Source organism: Vigna unguiculata, chromosome 4 (genome assembly GCF_004118075.2).
Source record: "Vigna unguiculata cultivar IT97K-499-35 chromosome 4, ASM411807v1, whole genome shotgun sequence".
NCBI classification, from domain to species: domain Eukaryota; kingdom Viridiplantae; phylum Streptophyta; class Magnoliopsida; order Fabales; family Fabaceae; genus Vigna; species Vigna unguiculata.
The window spans coordinates 41,911,535-41,933,627 of NC_040282.1; the positions used below are offsets into that span (position 1 = coordinate 41,911,535).

The 22,093-nt window shown below is 28.0% G+C and overlaps 1 protein-coding gene across 2 annotated transcripts; it reads left to right on the forward strand.

The window, feature by feature from the left end:
- Nucleotides 1-11,416: 11,416 nt before the first annotated feature.
- On the forward strand, nt 11,417-20,232 carry LOC114181969 (DNA (cytosine-5)-methyltransferase DRM2). Of its 2 annotated transcripts, none has more exons than XM_028068686.1 (11): nt 11,417-11,552; nt 11,795-11,840; nt 13,337-13,377; nt 13,507-13,641; nt 14,499-14,598; nt 14,679-14,725; nt 16,451-16,567; nt 16,913-17,012; nt 18,247-18,338; nt 18,520-19,257; nt 19,622-20,232. In XM_028068686.1, the coding sequence occupies exons 3-11, from the start codon at nt 13,375-13,377 to the stop codon at nt 20,054-20,056; spliced, it is 1,767 nt and encodes a 588-aa protein (XP_027924487.1). In that variant the 5' UTR covers nt 11,417-11,552; nt 11,795-11,840; nt 13,337-13,374; the 3' UTR covers nt 20,057-20,232. The 2 variants fall into 2 exon arrangements, with proteins under 2 accessions (XP_027924487.1, XP_027924486.1); XM_028068685.1 differs by having other exon boundaries at nt 11,433-11,678.
- The last annotated feature ends 1,861 nt before the right edge of the window (nt 20,233-22,093 follow it).

The window sequence follows — 22,093 nt, forward strand, 5'->3', positions numbered from 1 at the left end:
CTTTCAAGTACATTCACACCTTTGGGGTATAAAGAAAAAACTAAATAATTAGTTTTATGCAAAAAATAATAATAATAATAATAATAATAAATTAATTGTTACCAACCCTGGATTTCAAGCAATGAATTAGCTTTCTCTTATTTTAGTTAATTTAGTTGGCAATAATTAATACAAATTTGTTCTTATCTTATATCATTACTAAAAATTTTCATATTACATAGAATTTTTCTTGCAAATATATTAAAAAAGTTTGTAAAAAAAGATTTTTTTCTGTCATTTTTTCTAAAAAAAATTAATTGACAGAAAATTCTTTCGTGAATAATCATTTCCGACAAAATTATAAAATTTACAAAAATTTCTTACAAATTTTGTTGCGAAAAGTGTTTTATACAAAATATTTTGCAAGAAAATTAGTAGCAATTTCTTACAGAAAATTTTTTACAACAAAATTTGTAAGTATTTTCTACGAAAGAAAATTAAATAAAATTGACAAGAAATATGAGTTTTTTAGTAGTGTATATAGTGTTTATTATTTCTTGTTGAAATTATGATTCACTTTTTTAAATTTTTTGGTTGGTTAAATGGCAAGGAACCTTTTCAATGATGATATGTGGTTTAGGTCAAAGATATGCTCTCTTGTGATTAGGCCATTTAGGGTTCTTCAATTATTAAACAACATTTCATGCGACAATATCGCTATAAAATGTTTTTCATGAACAACAACAAAGCCAAATCACATTCCAATAAAATAAAATAGAATGGGATATGATGATTTTTTTTTTTTAAATGTGGTATCTTTAATTTTATTAAACGTGTACAATGGGATAAACATGCAATTGTTTTTGTATTCGTTTTTTCCATCTAAATCCTAGATATTATAATATAATTCATTTTTCGTGGTTGAAACATGTTTATGATTCATAAAGTTTTAAAAAAAATGGAGGAGGGTATCAAATTATAATTAATCATGATACTTTAGGTGAATTGTGATATTTAATGTGTGATCATTATCATGGATGCTTCATTTTTGTTTTCATTCGTAATTTGCATGGTTTTTTAGTTCAAATTATGATATCTTTTTATTGTGATTTTAAAATAGAAATGGTACATGTAATTTATTTTAATGTGAATAAAGTTTCTAATTACATCAAATGATAAAAAACGAGCTTCACTTTTTGCATTCTAAATATCTTATGGGTTGCTAGATATCAATATATGTATATAAATAGACTCCAAACTAATTATTAAACGTGTAATTTAATCTCAATTTTAGTTACTTATTTGTATAATCTATATCCAACTTATGTTTCTAATTGTTTCATTCAATATAAATGTTGTATTTATGAATATAACATTACAACATTTAGCCATAGTCAATTTCAATATATATCATAATATTTAAGAGATATATAACATTTAAATATTAAATTAATTCGTTTGAAATATATAATATGTTTAATTAAATATAAAAAATATATGTTAGATTCAGTCATATGATTTTATATATATATATATATATATATATATATATATATATACTCTAAATTATTATTTACTTGTCTCTCATTTAAATAATATACATATTTCAAAATATTTAAAGAAAATGAAAGACATAAATTTGGAAGAAATTACGCACGAAATTGGTGTTTAGTGAAGCCATAGAAGGCGGCAACCAAAACGGCAAAGTGAAGTCTGTGAAAGTGACGGCGCATGTGAGCTCGTGTTTCAACACAATTAGATATATTATTTCATTTATTTATTTTTTCTTCTTAATCTCAAATATGTAGAGAAAATAAATAATAATAATAAATTAAGTGAATATATAATAAATAAATTTACCATATTTTTGTAAGGAAAAATTAGTTAGTTTGATTTTTGTTCGTAATGTTTTATATCTATATTTTATATATTTATTTAGATTTTTTTTATATTATGTTTTATAAAGTGTATTTTATTAAAAAAATGGTGTAATTCTTATATTTAGTAATTATTATTTTTTATTTTAATAGTATTTCATGTAATGACAAATAATAAAAGAAAATTAGAGATATCAAAATTTATAGTGAAATCTAATGATGTGATAAATAAGTATTGGGTTGAAAAAAATAAGTTTATTTAATTTTTTATTATTTAAAATTATTAGTTTTTGTTTTAATAAAAAGTAAAAAAAAATACGCTCATTATGAATCATGAATAAAATGAAGTATGATGCATGGTTAATTTTGTCTTCAAATTGAACATAAAATTTATATATAATAAACATAATCGCATGCTAAAAAAGTTTTCCATACACTTTTTTTCTTCTATTCACATCTCTGTCTTTGCTTGTGTCATTCAAAATTAATTGATTGATGTTACTCTCTTATCCACTTTCTCTTCTTCTCTCTTCTCTATTCTCTACACAAATCTGAAGAAAAATGGTGTAAACAAACACCGCAAAGCTTATGATTATGTAGGGTTCAAGCCAACATTAACTATAATCTAAAGTTGAATTTGGCAATTATTTCGGTACACTCGGTAAATCTTATATCGTTTAAAAGTTGAGGTCAAACGAAATTTAAATACTCTTATCTTTATCCAGTTTTTTATGCATATTATAAGGACAAAATTGTGACGGAACTCAAACGCTTCAAAACAAACAACACATCAAGAATGCGATAATTATTTTTAACAATGATTACCAAAAGAACTTAGATCGGAATCGAAATATTGACACCCAACCCAATGTAATGTGACAATACGTGCATACTAAATTACTTCAAAACTAATTCTGATATGTTTGAGTATAATCACATTTGGTATTTTGGTTAGTCACATAAAACATTTATATTCTTAATGTTCTTCTACGAACAGAGACACAAAGTCAAGGGTGTGCTTGATGATTTGAAAACTGTGACAAGTGTTTAACTCATAAACAGAATGTGATTAACGTTTAATAATGCATCTTTCAAGGATTGACATTCAAACAACTTTATATAGTTCGAGAAGTTTCTGATTACTAAATTGGTTGCAATTATCTGGCTAAACTTGTCAAATACTCATCTTTTTTTTTATATTTATTCTATCTTCATATTTTTTATACATAATTTCACGTTTCAAAATAGCAAATTCACACACTAATAAATGACTTTTTAACTTGGTAAAATTAATTTCCCACGAAAGAATATTTAAATGAAAATTTAAAAGTCAAAGTCAAGCATAATTTTGCAGAAAATATTAATGAATCATCTAGAGAAAGAAATTCATTGGAGACTCCATTGTAAGAAGAAGAAAAAAAGTAGAAAAATCAAATTTTCATCACAAAGAGAGTTATCACGCCACCATCAATGTTATTAGAAGCTATTTTTCAACATCGAATCAATATAATGTCATATGTTTAGGCTTTTTTACCAGTGACTAGGGTTACATTAATTGATATTTAAGTGTTATAAATTAAAATTCAAGCAGAATTAATTTGCCAATTTCTGAATCATGATTTATATCAAACCAGTAGTGAAAATTTACTTACTTTATATGCATAATATAAACAATATAGAATGTTAATGTAAGATATTTAAACTAAAAATAGATAAAGTAATTTAAGCATAAGTCTTGTAAATTAAAATACTTAGCCATGTAAGAGTAGTAGACTTTTTATTTTAGAAGATATATATAAAAAAAAACTAAGTAGGAAATTGTAGTATATATATATATATATATATATATATATATATATATATATATATATATATATATATATATATATATATTTTGAATGATTGATTGACAAATAAAGCAGTGAAATAGGGTGAAAAAAGAAAACATATTAAATCATATGTTTTATATTAATTAATGATACTAAAAAACACATTCTTTAATGAACTATGTGATAAGTAATCAAGTAATTTGAAGTTCATCTCATGACATAAATTAAACACTAATAATCCAAATGTATCGAGTCCTATTATATTCTAATAATGAAACATAGAATTAGATCAATGTTTCAACGTTTCGATTTTAGATATATTGTCAGAGTCAAAACATCTCTACATTGTCTATTTTAGAGTTTGTGCTTCATCATGATTTTATCTTTAAAAGACGTTTCAAAGAATGAAAAGAGGAAAGAGTATTAAAATCGTCGTAAATCTTATTCTCTAAACAATATAAAACTATTAGATTTGTGGTAGAAACAATAAATATATGTTAAAGACTACAAAATAAGTTATGAAAAACCAATTTCTTAAATAAATTATAATATTTTTGTTTAGAATAATTTAATATAATTATTAACTAAAAGTACCTTTGGTTCACTCAATGTAGCGTGATAGCTATTGGTTCATTGGCAATGACTTGGACATGAGAGTTTCAAATTCATGACTTACTTCTTAAGAGGATTTTGGTTCTTACTTGGCTTTGAAGTTAATATAACATATATGTATATGAAAATGGAAAATGATTTAATGTGAAAGGTTTAAGATATATTTATATCATTGTCATGCTTCAAATGGTGGTGAAATGGCGTCTCATTTAAATTAATAGGTTTCAAATTGTACAATTTTTAAATTTGAATTTTCATTTAACTTAATCTTAATCTTATCATTCCATTAGTAGTCGTTATTATTAAATTTAATAACTAGTCCTAAATTTTTTGTATTGATAATAATTCAAGTTAGACACAATATACACACAAAAATTCACAAATTGATTATCTTAAAATTTTGAGTTAGAAAACCGTGTCAAACATTTATATATGTATATTATTGAAATATGAATAAATTATAATTTTGAACCTTCCAACTATTTAAAAGTGAATATTACAAATACTTTTTTATGTTATCTTTTTATTGTATTTATTAAAATAAGTTGCATTAAATTTTGTTACTTTAGCATTTTTTTTTATAAATTAGGCGTTTATAGCTAATAGATATGTTTCATATATTCATATAAGTTTGTTCTGTTTTTGTTTTTTTCCTATCAAAATCATTTTTCATCTGTTTAAGAGAAAAAACCAATTTATATATGTCAACCATTTAGATATAATAAAACAAATCTCTAATTAAGACTAAGAGAAAAAAGTTATATAAATCCTGCTCTTTTTTTTTTTAATTAAAATTTCATCCCTAAGACTAGATGACAGTGCTCAAAATCTCACATCATTAATTTAAGAAAAATAATTAAAATTTATTAATGATAGTAATCAATATCCAAGACTATAAATCAAAAGTATGAATACGTGTTACAATGATTGTGATGTATTATATTAGTTTTGTAATTTCTTGTTTAAGAGACAAATTAACTTCTAATCAACCTCTATACCCTTCTGATATGAACAAAATCTGGAAGTTTGTCTGGTACAAGTCAAATTCCAAAAGCAGAAGATTCTAACAATAAAAAAAAAAAACAACCAATTAATGTCAAAATCAAAAGCACTTAATCTTAATTTCTACACCACTAATCTTAGGGTCGGCTGAAGACTATTTGAGGCTTTTAAAATATTATTTAAATTTCACTATTTGAGACATGCCATTATTTAGTTAATTTTATAAATTAACTATTAATTATTATCTTAAACCCAAAAACATAATTTCTTTATAATCATGTCATAGATATAAACATTAATTATTAAAATTTTATTGCAAAATCTGACTGGTCAGTTCTATTATAATATTTTGGGTTAAATATATTTTTGATTTCTTAATTTTCAATGAATTTTGAAATTAGTTCATTTCAAAATTTTTGACCAATTTAGTCATTTATATATCGAAATACGTGAATTTAGTCATTTTAATCAAATTTCGTTAGGTTTATTTTATGTTTTGTAAGCATTTTAAGATTGTATTTGAGTTGTTTATATTATTTGACACATTTTTGCTTTAATGTTAAATCAAATACTATTAAGAAACGCGCTTGAAATGTCAAATAAACTTAACAAAATTTAATTAAAAGGAGTAAATCTACGTATTTCAAAAGATGAAAGACTAAATTGGTTCAAAGGTTCAAAATGGACTAAATCAAAAATATATTGAAAATTAAGGGACCAAAAATATATTTAATCCTAATATTTTCTTATAATTACATTTTTATTATTTAAGAAAATTGAGTCATGTAATACTCATAAAAGGACAAATATCAATGAATCTAATCTAAAATATTTAAATACAAAACTAATGTGTTTTATCACATTTAATACTTTTAGTTCAAGATTAATTCTAACAATATTTTTTAAATTATACTTCCTTTGATTTCACACTTCTATGAAATCAAAGTTTTTGCAAGAAAATTAAAAAAAAAAAAAAAATACTTACATAGTGTATATGCAGGTCCCCTTATCATCATTTTCTGTCATCTTCTATATTCTTGTTCATATCTCACATGATTTGAATAATTTTTTTATTTTACTAATTTCGTTGTTAACTGCACCTGCACCAAACACAACACATCAATCTATGCTTCTACGCCACAAATCTCTGTTTATAGAAAATAAATAAACCAAAAAACAAAAATGATTGTACAAATTGTAAGCTTTACAATGTTAAAAAAACATTAAAAGTTTCCGAACTTCAAATCCTCCTTTTAACTTATACGACATGTGAAGTACATACGTAAGACAAACTATGAAATCAAAACCATATAGTTTTCACGTGATGATACTTTAAAACAAAGTTATATGCATTAATATTTTAGTGGGCTAAATATTTTTTTCTTTAATCAACTATTTCAGAATTTAACTTTTAGTTTATTTTTGGAGTTTTTTTTGTACTTTTTAGTGTCCAGTGGTTGATTTGGTTATAAAACTGTTAACTCACACTAACAGAAATGTATATTAACATGTTACATAGTTATGTGCATAATAAAATCGCACGAAATTCAAGAACATTTCTTAAGATTGGGGTGAGCAAAATTAATCTAAATTAACGGCACTATATTATATTTAAAAAAAAATTAAATTATTTTTTGGTAATTCTATTTCTTTCAATTTTTTTTCTTAATTTGGATTTTGTATTTTTAAAAATGATTCAATCTGATTATTACCGTTAATTTTGATTAAACAATGTCAAAGTCAACGTCACGTGTCAATTTGTGTTTCTTTTAATTTCTTTTTGTTTTTTCCACATGTCACTTGCAGTTGTGTCACGTATCAGAATAATTCAATTTGGTTCCTATATTTGTTTTTTGTTTTAATCTAGTCTCAATTGAGGTAAAAATGAAACAATATTTTCCATTCTTAAATTGATATTCAATTTTTTTTATAAATTTTATGATGATATTCTTACAAAAATTTACATTTTTATTAAATATTTGTAGAAATATTTTTAGAAATGTAAATTGAGTGTTAATTTAAAAAGGGACAATATTGTTCAATTTTTATAAAAATTGAAACTAAATTAAAACTAAAAATAAATATAAAAATCAAATTAAATCATTTTGACATATTGTACAATTTTGAAGTGACATGTGTGAAAAATAAAAAAATAAAAAATCACAAATTGACACTTGTCGTTAACTTTAATATCGTTTTGTCAAACTAACGACCAAAATTAAATTGAATCATTTTTAAAAAATAAGAATCAAAATGAAAAAATAAAAATAAATGACCAATTTGACATTACTTGACAAATACAAAGACAAATAAATTAATTTAACCTTAAAAATTGAATAATATATAATAAAAATCGAAGAACTTTTATTAGTGAACTTCTATTAAGTAATTACTCATTAACTGAACTGAATTATAATTTTTTATTTTTTCTCTTCAATCGCGTTATATTATATGTAAGTTAAATCGTGAATCCGTGCAACTTTTAGATTGATTGGTAGATATATGCTTTTGTAAAAAAACTTTTAGTATGAATAGTATTTTCATTAAAGAATTTATTACACCTATATGCCTTTTTTTCTTTTTAATATTCATTTCATATTTCCTTTCCTTTTGTTATAAAATTATTTGTATTAATTATAGGTAGGAAAGGAAAAATGATAGAAAAAATAGTTGAACAAAAAATAGTTTAGTGGAGTTCAGTTAAATATAGTTTGGTAGAACAAAAATTAGTTTAAAATTTGGATTATTAGTTAAACCAATATATCTAATTTTCTTGATGCATTGGTACCCTACAACTTTTGTCCAAAGATGAAATCTTTAATTGAATATGAAAAAAAAAAGAAATATAATTTTTTTCAAAATATTTATATTTCTCTAAAAAAAAAAGAGAATAGTGCACAATGAACAAAATTTTTTTTTTTTAAAAAAGTCTAACAAGGATTAACATCACTTATATGTATTTCTATTAAAAATGAAAAATTAAGATTTATGTAATTTTAAAAAATAATTTGAAATTTCTTTTTGTGAACCTAACAATGATCGACTTCATTCTTATGTATGTAATTTGAAATTTCTTCTTGTGAACCTAACAATAATTTTCCATATTTTGTAGGCTTTGATTATTATTTTTCTTCTCATATGTATGAAGTTGGTTCAATCTGATGCACATACACATGCACCTTATCCGTGTATCTAAAAATTGTTTCAATGGCTTCAAATTCAAATTTGCTAATTTCATAAAATTCTTGTATCACTTGTTCACATGTTTTTTTTACATTATTACTATCTTTATATTAACAACATGTAAACATAGATTTAATTATCAAATTTTCTTTAATTTATTAAAAAAATTTTATTTTATCGCTTTTAATCTTTCTTTCTTTAATATTAATTACCAGCATAAAAATATTATTTAATTTATTAATTATCATTCAGTTTTTCTTTAAATTAAATTTACAAATAATGATTGTAATAAATAAAAATAATTTCAAGATACAAGTTAAATTTTAAAATATTAATACCAAGTTGTTAACAACTAATACAATATTACAATAGTTTGAAATTTTTAAACTATAAAACTAAATATTTATATGTATTACAGAATTCAAAAAACACAATAACTTAACTATTATACCACACGACAATAGTTTAAAATATTGTTACTCATATACTTTTTAAAAAAAGTATATTTTTAGTTTAATATATTTAGCATACAATAATTTAGATAATAATTATTAATAATTTGTTAATTATAGAATGGTTTAAAATAAATTATAATAACATATTTAATATAAATAATTATTGTAGGAAAAATATGTGGTATCCTATATTTTTTAAAATAAGATGAATTATTATATCAGATACGTGTCGTATCTAATACTTATATGGTACATGTGCATCAATTTTATTCTCAATTAAGTTCTCAATTTTATTTTAAAAAAAAGCTCCATATGATCATTTATATTAGATAGATGTTAACACCGTTTAGAAAATAAATACGTGTCAAATTTTGATTTTTTTTTTCTTCTACCTCCACCTTCCCTAACATCCTCCATCTTCCACCACTTTTTCTTCTCTTCTCCACCACCACCTTTCAACACCATCTCCCTTTCTAAGTTTTCCAAGTATCTCCTCTTGTTTATTTTATACTAGTAAATTGACAAAATTGAGCTTTATGTGAAACTTGTAAGAAAAAGGGATAAAGGCCTTACCATTGTCACTACCCAAAAATTATATAAATTGCGACAATCATTTTGCTACATTACATTACTTTTAACCGTCACTATTTATATGTATTATGTTTTCAAAAATATTATAAATTTTGTCGTCACAAAATTTAATATGATAGCTTAAGATGAACCACCATAATACCTATCATACTATACATTATATAGAAAATGACATTTTAATATAATAAAAATGTCAGTTAAAACTAGTGTAACTTTTTCTTTAGAAAACAAATTCATATTATTGTATATTATTAATTCATATTTTGTTAATTTATACTTTTTTATAAAATTAAAACTAATTAAATATAAATGTGCATAAGAATAAATATTTAAAACTAATATATTATTAATCCATTTTTTCAATATATTATTAATCCATTTTTTCTATAAGATTAAAATTAACTAATAACATTTATTAATAAATATTAATATAATATTTGATCGTAATTAAAAGAGGAACAAAGTTGTTTTATTAAAAAAGATCTCGTTGAGATAATTTGATAAGAATTGAGATCCAATTGAAATAAAAAGTTATATGAACCAAGAAACTTTTCGACCAAAGTAAATACCAAATAAATAGTTAAGCCTTTGTATTATATTAATATGTGTTGGTTCGTGAGAAATGAAAACAAAATTAAATAAAGATGGATCAGGCTGAAGGAGAAGAATGAATTAAATCAGAATATTGGTTCTGTACATTTTTGTACCCACACACCTTTTAATCAAGGGAATATAAAAATAAAATAATATATAAATTGAATTGTAAGATAAACCAAAGTACAAGTGTAATATTTCTAGACACATTCATCGTAAAATAACAAATCATGTATTACAAATTTATAACAATGTTAAGAGAAATGAAAAAGAAAAAAAGTAATATTAAAAACAAATAAAGTTAAAAAAATAAAAATAAAAACGTAGAAAACAAATAATCTTTAACTGGTAATAAATAGTTATTCTAAAATAAGTAACTCGAAGAATATAATCGAAACAGTAAAAGAAATTAAATATGATGTTTGGATAATCGCCATAATTATTATAACTTTAAATTCAAGTAAACACTAGATAAATATACTTCAAACTCATTAATTGATATATTTAAAACAATATTTTTACTTTTAATTCCTATACTAGAAGTAACAAGTAAAATTTATGATATCATAAATGTAAATTAACAATCAAAATAAGTATTTATTCTTTTACTCTATGTTAAAATAATATTTTTGTTTTTAATTTTTTTATATAGAAGTAACAAATCACATTTATGTTATCATAAATGTAAATTAACAATAAAAAATAAGTATTAATATTATTTATGTATAAAAATAAGATTTATGTTAAATATTAAATTTATTAAAGATAAAATGTTCATAATATAATTATATATATATATATATATATATATATATATATATATATATATATATATGAAATTTAAGATATTTAAGAAAAAAATAAATTTTAAAATACAAATAAACATTAGTGCATAATAACTTTCATAAAAGCTAATATTAAACTGTCACTGACGTTGAAGAAACATTTTAAAACTTCAATTTTATTATATAACATTTTAAATTAAAATTGATGTAAAAGAAAAATATCAAAATTCAGAAAAAGTAAAATATTACTTTTGAAACTCATATTGTAATTAATAAATATTTAATATTTTAGATTAAATAAGTGAAAAAGAAGAGATTCTTCTTTATCACTTACGCCACTCTCTCGAGTATGATGAGTGAATCATACTCGCGCATCACTCATGTTTCATTGTTGTTTCTTATGTCAGTTTTGCTTGACGGAAATATATAAAATAAAGTCACACCAATTTTAGAATTGTTACGGAATCAAACGGTTTAAAACAGGACACGTGTAGTTTAATTCTATGATATTCATGTGTCCTTCACCGTTTGATTTCTGATAACATCTCTCGTGGGAGAGTGGAACATAGAACGAAAATGTGCGAGTGGGGGAAAAGCTTCTCCATGTTGGTGTTGTTGCATTGTTCATGATGATAATTTGGCATTGTAAGTCTCATTCAGAATCTGACCCAGTCTGTGTTCTTCAAAAAGCTCTTTTTCCCTTCTGTGTCTTTGTTCTCTCCTTGCATGCATCAGCACCGCTAGCTTTTCTTCTTTCTTGCACGAAGAATGGTTTTGAAATTTCTCCTTTTTCTTTTCCTTTCTCTTTGATTGTGTAAGTGTATGAGTTGAATCTGTTTTGAATATATATCTTTTCTTTCTTTTTGTTCTTTGTTTGTTTTATGCAGAGCTGAACCTGTGGAAGTGCATTCTGGGTTCTGCATTCTCGGACGGGTAGTGATTCTGCAACTGTTTCTTGTTTTTCAATCGGTGATCAAACTTGTTTTCTAGGGTTTGACATGTTTTTTTTTTTTGTGTGGGTGTGTTTGGTTAGTTAGTTAAGAAGAGTTATTGATTCCCTTGAAAAGTTTCTGTTTTGCAAGGAAAAAATGGGTGAAATTTGTTTCCATGTTTTTCCGGAGCTTTCGTTGTATTGTTTTTGGGGATTTTATGGTACCAATATTCACCTTTTAGTACCATTAAAGGTGGGTATTTCTGATCAACCACACGAATCTTCCACTGAAGTCAATTTTATTTGAGGTGGGTTAGATCATTATCACTACTACGAGTGACAAAGTGATTTGACAATTAAATGTGTTACAGGATTGAAAAATGTTGTCTTTGAAATATTTAGTGGGTTAACATTGCTTTGTGATTCATGCTATGGAGGAGCATGGTTTTCTGTGAACACGGTCTCGGAGTATGTAAGAAGAAATTGGCCCTTAAAGATGTTGAAATGTGTCCATGCTGCTCGATCCTACTGCTTGTGTGGTTTTCAGTTATTGTGAAATGTACTGAAAGAAATGTCTCTTATCATGTGCAGTTTACATTTTGACTTTAAGAAATTTAGTCTCACTGTCTTGATCAATTTGAAAAAGTCACGTGGAAATCTCACTTTATAAGCCAGTTTTTTGTGAGATAGAGTTAAAGTTAAAGTTTATTTCTTAACATTAAAAAAAGAAGCCAGTTTTTTGTAAGGTCGAGTTAAACATAAAGTCTATTTCTTAACATTAGAAAAAGTGGAAATGAAACAATTAATTAATTGAAAAAATAGTACTTGAAGGGTAACAAAACAATCACTTTGTCCCATGGAGGAGGGGTTACATATTGTCGAATTAGATGGATGTTGAACTAGATTATATACTAGAGAAACTGAAGAAACCTTATTCCAGTGGGTAAGGTTGGCTGCATGGGTTATATGATGTTGTAATTAGTGTATAGTGTTGTTCTTGGTTATAGTTAATGGTCCTTTTATTTTAGCAATGGCTAGTAGTATTACCTCTTAGAATTAGCTGTTCGGAGTTTTGGTGAATCCTAGTTTTCCTCCCACAGTTTTAAGCTGTTTAGATTGACTAGTACTGGCTTGTGCTTGCATGCTGAAGATCTCTATGTCTTGAAAACTAGTCCAGTTCAATTGGTTTTTCAGTGAATTGAGTTCATGAATCCTGGTAAATAGTTTGGTTTGACTGGTATTCCTAAATGTGATTAGGTTTGGTTGATACTAATTATTAAGAGAAAAACAAAAAAGGTATAAGGAAAGGAGAATTCTGTATTGATTATACTGAGTTTTGTGCAATTGATGACTTCTGTCTTCAGCAACTATGTATAAGCTACAGCAGCATTTCTAATGGGCTGAGTTTGACAGACAGCTGTAAATAAGAAACTAACAGAATACAACTGATAAGGAGTTATTCACTCAAACTAATTCTGTTACTTCTGTGCTTGGGCAGCTAAAATACCTGTATTCTGCCAAGCTGAGAGATTGAAGATGGTACGTTTTACTTGTCATTAACTACTACACGTTTAGGTTTTTTTGGGAGCATATGTAGCTCTGAAAAACTTTTCTCTCACTTTTTCTTGCTTCTTAGCTTTTGCTTCTCTTTCTGAACAATTATTGCAGGGTGGGGATGATTCCGCTGTGGAGAGTGATAATTTTGATTGGAACACTGAAGATGAGCTTGAAATTGAGAACTATCAGTCTTCATCTTCATGTTTAACTGTTCCTAATGGAGATGCCGTTACCGGGTCTGGAGAGGTAAGCTTTTTTAGGCTTTTCTCATTGCAGATGTTGTTGATATGATATACCAAAATGATAAGCTGATCTCGCCGGTCAACGAGGAAAAAATTCTTCAGAAACCGTATATTTTTTTTTTTCATGTATAATATCTATTTTACAACTTAGGTTTTGTGGAATTCATACATGTATTAATTTTTCACTTTTTCGCCATAGAGCATTGTGTCTTTCGATCTATTGAAGCAACCTCACTTAGTTGGCAAAGGCTGTCATTACTGCTTATGTTTCTCATTTTATCGTAGCTAGTTCTTCATGAATCAGTTTCTTCTTTTCTATTGCTGTTATGTGGGTTTATTTACTGATTTTGCATTCCCTCCTTGATTTGGGTAACCTTAGTGTATCTGATAATTGGAGGGTTTATAACTTTACTTTCAAATACTCACAAGCTGTTACATTTCTTTTGGTAGTGTCACTTCCTCTATTTTATTGCACACACAAAATATGTTGGATTCTTTGCATTTTCTATTTTTTATGAGATCTATGTTTGCTATTGTTAAAGGGATTCTGATTGGGACTTGGGTATTATGGGGTGCTTAGTCCATTGCAGAATGGTATGGGATTTTTGATGAAGTATTTAACTGTTCAGTTCTCCTCCTTTGACAGCTAGGTCTTTAGAGAGGGTTCCCAAAGTGCTTGGGTGCTTATCAGAAACTATTCATTTTCTTTACTAACTTTATGGTTTTTCTAATTACGCATTCAATTAAGCATATTTTAAACCCAATGAAAAAAATACATTCTTGTGAACATGTATGTAGAAATAACATTGTGCAAAGGAAATAGAGTTTTTAGCTACTAATGTCTATTCTCTACCCCTCAAGGCAAGCTCGTCTGCAGTTTCAGCTAATTCCAAGGTATTCAACCACTTCATTGGCATGGGATTTTCTAGAGAGATGGTTTCTAAAGTAATTCAGGAATATGGTAAAAACATTGCTTCACTCTATTTAAACATAGATTTGATTCATAAAGTTCACAAATAATATTGCCTGATGAACTTCCAGGTGAGGAAAGCGAAGATAAACTACTTGAAGAACTTCTGTCATACAAGGTGAGGTGATATTTTAACAAGTCCTCGAGCTATTATTGAATTTTAAGGAATTTCTCTACTGTAGTCGTCCCACCTTATATTTTACTAAATTAATACAGTTACATTTCCGTATTGTGGAGTTGTTAGCATCTTGCAAACATAAATGAATTGTGAATCATTGCTGGTTTTCATTTGTAGTTAATAATGATAAGCCTTGCAGAGTTTTTAGCATCGTACAATATACATAAATGAATTGTGAATCATTGCTGGTTTTCATTGGTAGTTAATGATGGAAAGCTTGCTGTCTAGTGACTTGGAGGTAACAAATTCTAATGTTGAAAACAGTTTCTTTGTGAGTTTAAGGTTGCATCTATCTATCCATAGTAGTCAATAGTGTGTAGAATGAAGTACTGTAACGGAAAGATTATGGACTGCTGTTGGATTCAAATAGCAAGTGGTTTTACATAGTGGCTAAAATTGTGGATTTTCTCTGGCTGTTGCATTATAGTGGTGCTACCCCTATAAATCCTTCAAAAACTCGTTTTTATTCCTGGAGCATGGTTGTTTGGGTTACTTTTGGGTAAAGTATCCCAGACTTTCATCTGTTTTGAACTCTAACCCTTCACATTTTATAAGAATTTTATTTAAGTGTTCTGCTCTTTTAATTTTCCCTGATCCCGTTTTGCTAACTTTTATGTAATATGACCCTCCTCTTTCTTCTTTTTTCTTTTACATCATTACAATGTTTTTAATGCTTCTAGATTGATGATGATTGTGTGTATAAGTTGTGACTTATATTCATCTTGAATTTCTTTAATTGTGTATTTTCTTTTGTTTTTAGAGTATTTTTATGTGTAGTATATGCTATTTAATTTGTATTCTAACATTTGAAATATATTTTGTCCCACTTTCTGCTACCTTCCGTAGTACTTTCTGAATTGGCTGCCACACATTGCTATTTGAGATTGATAACTGTGGAACCTTATTATAGACAAGATTAGCAACTTCAATTATGCTGCACCTGTATGAAATATAAGCATTAAACTGATGGCTATATATTTTCAAACTTGGTGGTCAATGCTTGCTAAACAAATTATGCATAACATTTTGAATTTGATTCCATTTGCTTGTTAAGATTCGTTCCAATTCTTTATTAAAAACGTAGATGTGGAGAAAAAGTTATATTAAAACTTATAGTTATTAAAGATCGGAGTAAGCTTTTATTAAAAGTTATTCATCTTTCTTTGTTGGCTTCCAGTGCTCATTCCATTGTTTTAAAATTAATTGAAGATTAAAGAGTTTATTGTATTAATCTCTATCCTCCCATTTATTTTCCTTTCTCTCTTAATAGAATATTTTGTCAAGAATTTATTTCTTCTTTTAATAAGTTTCTTTTAGAACTGGTTATGGGACTTTCTGGCCAAGAAACTCTGAAATGGTTGCAATTCTTCTTCTCTTAATTTTGTCTTGGCTCGAGTTGCAGAAGAAAGGATGGGGTTAAATGAGCAGCTAGATCACCTTATAATGACAATGATGTTTACCAACTTGAATGTGTGGTCTGTGGCTTCTTTGTGCATATAATTGCTCCTTTTTTTCACCCTTCACCTCTTCTACTTTGTTTTGTTTTTTGCTTTCTGATTTCTTATAGATTTCTTCATTGCTTCATTAATATACCGTTTGCATTCTGTATTATTTTGGCTGTTCATGTTACAGTTGTCTTGGTGCATTTTATTTTCATATTTGCAGGCTCTAGAAAGTTCTCCCCAGCCACAGCAGCGTATTGAGCGGGATCCTTCTTCTTCAGAAAATGCAGGGAGCTCTTGGGATGATTTGTCAGATACTGATATTTTTTCTGATGATGAAGTAATCTCTGCTCTATGTTTAGACGTTTATTTTTTAGAGTTTGTACGATTTGATTCATTTTATATCTTGTTAATTTTTGCCTTAAGTGTCATCTACTTGGATGGTTTCTCCTAGTTCTATAGGACACGCAATTAGACATGTAACCATTTTCAAACATGTGACACTACAAGGGCTTGTACAATTTCATTTTCCTACTAAAAATAAATTTTCATCATGCTTCCACTTGATTTTACAAACATTTATTTATGGGGTAGGTCTGTAATTGCTTATGCTAGGAAATAATATAGGAATTAGGAATAGTTTCTGTATGATAAAATATAGCTTGCTCATTTTATATTTTTGCAGGAAATTGCAAAATCTTCTTCTCAGAACGATGATACATTACAGACTTTGGTGAAAATGGGGTACAAGTTGGAGGAGGCTATAATTGCCATTGAAAGATTAGGTGTGTTTTGCTTCCATTTGTATATTGGTGTGGGTTATTGGCTTGTTATTTCTGCAAAAAATGAGAGAATTATTGTACTTTATATTTGTTACTTGTATGAATCACTCGCTAACTTTTATTGATCTTAAGCACATGGATTTATGCCCCTTGTGCAGTTGAGCCATTAGACAAATAAAGAATATATTTGTTTTCTGAGGTTTAAGTGTTGATATTGGTTGCCAGTTGTTGGATATTTTATATGCACTCCAAGCACAAGTTATCGTCATTGCTAAAATGAACCTGTTAAAGCTTTTCTTGACGAACTCTTCATATTGTAATTCCCAAGAACAAAGCAGAAGACCTCTAATGGTTTTGAAGTTATAGTAGGAATCTTTTTAATGAACCAATACCACGCCATCACTCTATTTCACATAGTAAACCATAATGGAGTTTCCTCATTCTCTAACTTTTATAATCTCCCAGTTGAGTCCTACCTGCTGAATGCATATCAATCCGCATTTAATATAATTGTATACTCAATACAATACACAGAACATCAAGGCATAATAGTTCGCCGGAGATTATCTGTTCCAATGTCCACGTTAGGGACAGATTCATATCAGTTTGGAACCACCGTTATTGTATCTCTAATAGATAAAGAAAATCTTCTTATCCAGTTACCTTATGAATATACTGCAATTACTTTTAGTCAAACCAAGAAAAAAATGTGATTGTTTAGTTGCTAACACTATAATTAGGATTTACATGGAGAAGTAACATCTGTAGGTCATGTGTTATATATAATTATGTCTAAAGAAGGCCACCATAACCAAAAGTTGTTAGCACAAGCAGTTTGGCACTTAAGAATCCCTTAACCAATGTCAAGGGTCTGGCTCTTGGTCCCTTAACAAAGATCTATGGTTTCCTTCCCGGCTTGGACATGGAGTCTCAATTGGAGGTATCACTTTACCGCAAAACTGGGCTGACCTGTGCAAGGGGGACTATGCAAAAAAAGAAGGCCACTATAAGATTGTTCAACTTTGTATAAATAAGCTAATAGAAGATGAATGCTGCTATTCTGTCATAAACCATATTAATCAAATTAACATGGTCAACCACCATAATGATAATAGTAAGTTAATAACCTTTCATGGCCTCTTTGTTTGCTTGTGTGTCCAACTTTCCAAAATGTCTTGTTGAATGAACTTTTTCACCGTCTATTTTGTTGTCTCATTTTTCTAATGAAATGTTACAGGTCGAAAGTCTTCACTTGAAGAATTGGTAGATTTTATAGATGTTGCTCAGCTAGCAAAGGCTGAAGATGCTCTTCTACCGCCTGAAGAAAAGGTAGCAACGTAGCATATTGCCATATTGGTATTTTGTGATGAATAAACTAGACATTCAATGCATATGCGTATATATTATTCTGTAATTTTTCCTTGAAATTATGTAACATCATTTATCTGTTGCTGTCTACCCCCTCATTTATTTGTCACATATACAAATTATTTTATTGTTATTTTTGCAGCTACAGTACAATGACTATACTAAATCCAATAAACGAAGATTGTATGATTGTGAAGTGTTGGGAAGGAAAAAACCTAGGGGATGTGAGAAGAAAATCATCAATGAAGATGAGGAGGAAGCTCTTCATCTTCCAAACCCAATGATTGGATTTGGTGTACCTACAGAGTCAAGCTTCATTACACACAGAAGGATTCCGGAAGATGCCATTGGTCCTCCTTACTTCTATTATGAGAATGTGGCCTTAGCACCAAAAGGTGTTTGGCAAACAATTTCTAGATTTTTGTATGATGTGGAGCCAGAATTTGTGGATTCAAAGTTTTTCTGTGCGGCAGCCAGGAAAAGGGGCTATATTCACAACCTACCCATCCAAAATAGGTTCCCACTTCTACCACTTCCACCGCGTACAATACATGAGGCTTTCCCCCTAACAAGGAAGTGGTGGCCCTCATGGGACCCAAGGACCAAACTTAATTGTTTGCAAACATGTATTGGCAGTGCAAAACTAACGGAAAGAATTAGGAAAGCTTTAGAGAACCATGCTGGAGATCCCCCTGAACATGTACAAAAGTACGTTATTGATCAATGTCGGAAATGGAATCTGGTTTGGGTTGGAAGGAATAAAGTTGCTCCTCTTGAGCCTGATGAAGTTGAAACCCTGTTAGGCTTCCCAAGGAACCACACCAGGGGAGGTGGAATAAGTAGGACTGACAGATACAAGTCACTTGGCAATTCGTTCCAGGTATGATAATTCTCACTCTTTTATAATAATGGCGCATCCACAAAGATCTTTCTGGATGTATTTACTGTCATAAAGAAATATAATTGTCCTTGGAATTATCTAGCAATGTTTCAACTTCTAGAGTCATCAGGTAGAGGAAGAACAAAAGAATAGAAAGAATAGAATGAACGTGTTAAAAAGGATTTATATATAAATAACATCTTTCCTCCATTAAAAGATTGGTATTTTGACAGAACGCTACTTATGCGGTTTCAGCAAGTTTTCTTTTATATGGAACTTCTTAATGGATTGTGTGAAAGTAGTGGTTAATGCATCTATGTTTCTATGTAAATTTCTCTTTCCTTATGGGTTCAGTTCATTTCAGGTTGACACTGTGGCATACCATTTGTCAGTTCTGAAAGAGATGTATCCTGACGGTATCAATCTTCTTTCTCTCTTTTCTGGAATTGGTGGGGCAGAGGTAGCTCTTCATCGGCTCGGCATCCCTCTCAAGAATGTAGTGTCTGTTGAAAAATCAGAAGTGAATAGGAATATTGTTAGAAGTTGGTGGGAGCAAACAAATCAGAAAGGTAATTTGTATGACATGGACGATGTAAGGGAGCTAGATGGTGATCGTTTGGAGCAGCTGATGAGCACTTTTGGAGGTTTTGATCTCGTTGTTGGTGGCAGTCCATGTAATAACCTCGCTGGTAGCAACAGGGTCAGCAGGGATGGACTGGAGGGAAAAGAATCCTCTCTGTTCTTTGATTACTTTAGGATTCTGGACTTGGTGAAAAATTTGACAGCCAAACATCGATGATTTTTCTCCATCTCCCGTTTTGTATTTAATCCAAACTTTTAGGATCTTGGTATGCAACCTGAAATATTAGAGACGGTTACTTTTCTCACCCCATTTTTGTTGCCAAAGCAATGCAACACTTTCAAATAAAACATTTATCTTAAAATCTATCATTTCAGGTTACTGTTTTTCTTATCCCTTTGTGGGTACAGTACTAAATGATTCTTGCCATGTTTCACTTTTCCATTTTCTGGTTATGATAATCATGACTTTTGTTAGCAGCAACTGGGTTTCATCAGTTACTTATTGGTCTTGTGTTGGAATTTGACCTAAAAAATATCTGTTTTTGACTGTGCTGACTGAGATGAGATGCTCTCTTGTTTGTACTGTCTATTGTACTGTTGAGATGATATCTTGAGTTTCTACAAAAGTAAAGTTCGCATGCAATCAATATATGTTTGTGAATGAATTGTAGTTTATGTTGAATTGAATTCTTTGTACCCTAAGGATAAATGTTATTATGTGTTATGTTTGGAACAAATTTAACCATCTTTCAAATAGAGCTCTGTAGAATGACTTCTAATGTGGTTTTGTAACTTATGCACTATATGCATGGAATTAGCTCTTCTAAATGTTTCTCTTAATGAACCAAAATATTAAAAAAACAGTAAATATTTAAGAGGTGTTTCCATCATCATTAATGTTGCTATTAATTTGGTGATGTCCACCTGATTCTTAGTTTCTTAGTATATAATTTTCTTTAAGTTCTTCACTATTCCATTTCCTTTCCCCATAAGTATTTTTTTTCTTTTCTTTTTCACATTTCTCTTTATGTAAATTACTGCAATAATTCTTTAAAAAGTATCCATAACTTAACTTTTTATTAACTTCTTTTTTTCAAGAAAGTAAAATCCAGTGCACAAATTGGCATAAAAGAAGTCTTTGATATGGGATTTCTTGATCAAAGCCTTAAATTGGGTTTTCATTTTACCTTTTTTAATTGGATTATTTCTATTCTACATTCAGCCTTTCTATCCATTCGGGTTAATGACAAATTGGTTGACTTCTTTAAATGCAATATATTTGGGTGAGTAAGAAGACAATTGTTTTGATGTTTTTTCCTTTTCTTAATGTTCTATTGTTAAAAGTTTCTAGACTTGGCTTTGAGGCGTTTTTTCATGTTTTATTTTCATGTCTAACCATGACATTTTGAGTTTGTTATGTAGTGTTAGCCATTGGAACATATATTGTATGGATCATTTTTGAGAATGAGAAATTTTGACCGTTTCTCATATATGACTTTCCATATATGACAATTCATATGATGCATGACTATATTAGATTGATAAGAAATGTTTCTAAGAAAAACATGAATAATGACTTGACTAACTTTTTTATTTTGATTTTTTTTATATATTCAAATTAAAATCAAGGAAGGAATTTCAGATTAAATAGGCTTTTTGGAAGATACCAAGGTTGGTTGGATTGATTAACACAGAGGGTGTTGAAAGGAGTTGTCCTTAACATGTCCAAGGCGTGCCGAGTGAGAACACCGTTGGAGCTCCCATGATTTAAAATAGAAGGTAGTTTCCAACGCCCACAAGTTAGTGTACTCACTAACTTTGTGGTCTCCAACAATACAAAAATTCTGTCCAACGCTAATTAAGTCAGAGGCCACTGTCCAAGTGATGTTCAACGACATTACAGAGGCGCCTGATGGTGCATTAGAAACTTAAACTTACTCTTTGAGATTTAATTGAGCAATATGACTCTTCTTGAGTTATTTCCCACCTGATAAACTTCATATGGTTATACTATATCAATCTCTTAGCTCAAAAGGTGCCAAATCTAATCAATCAAAGGTCTCATAGAGAAGTCTCTATCAACAACAAAATTCTAATTTTACAAAGACAAAAGCAATCTTTGATACCAATTGAAATAAAGTTAAACATAGCTCAAGTGAATGACATCTATTCCTTTAGGTTTCAAATGGTATTCTCCTTTTCTCTTTAGAATTTATAGTAAAAAAACAACTTGTCAAATACACCATTTGAAACC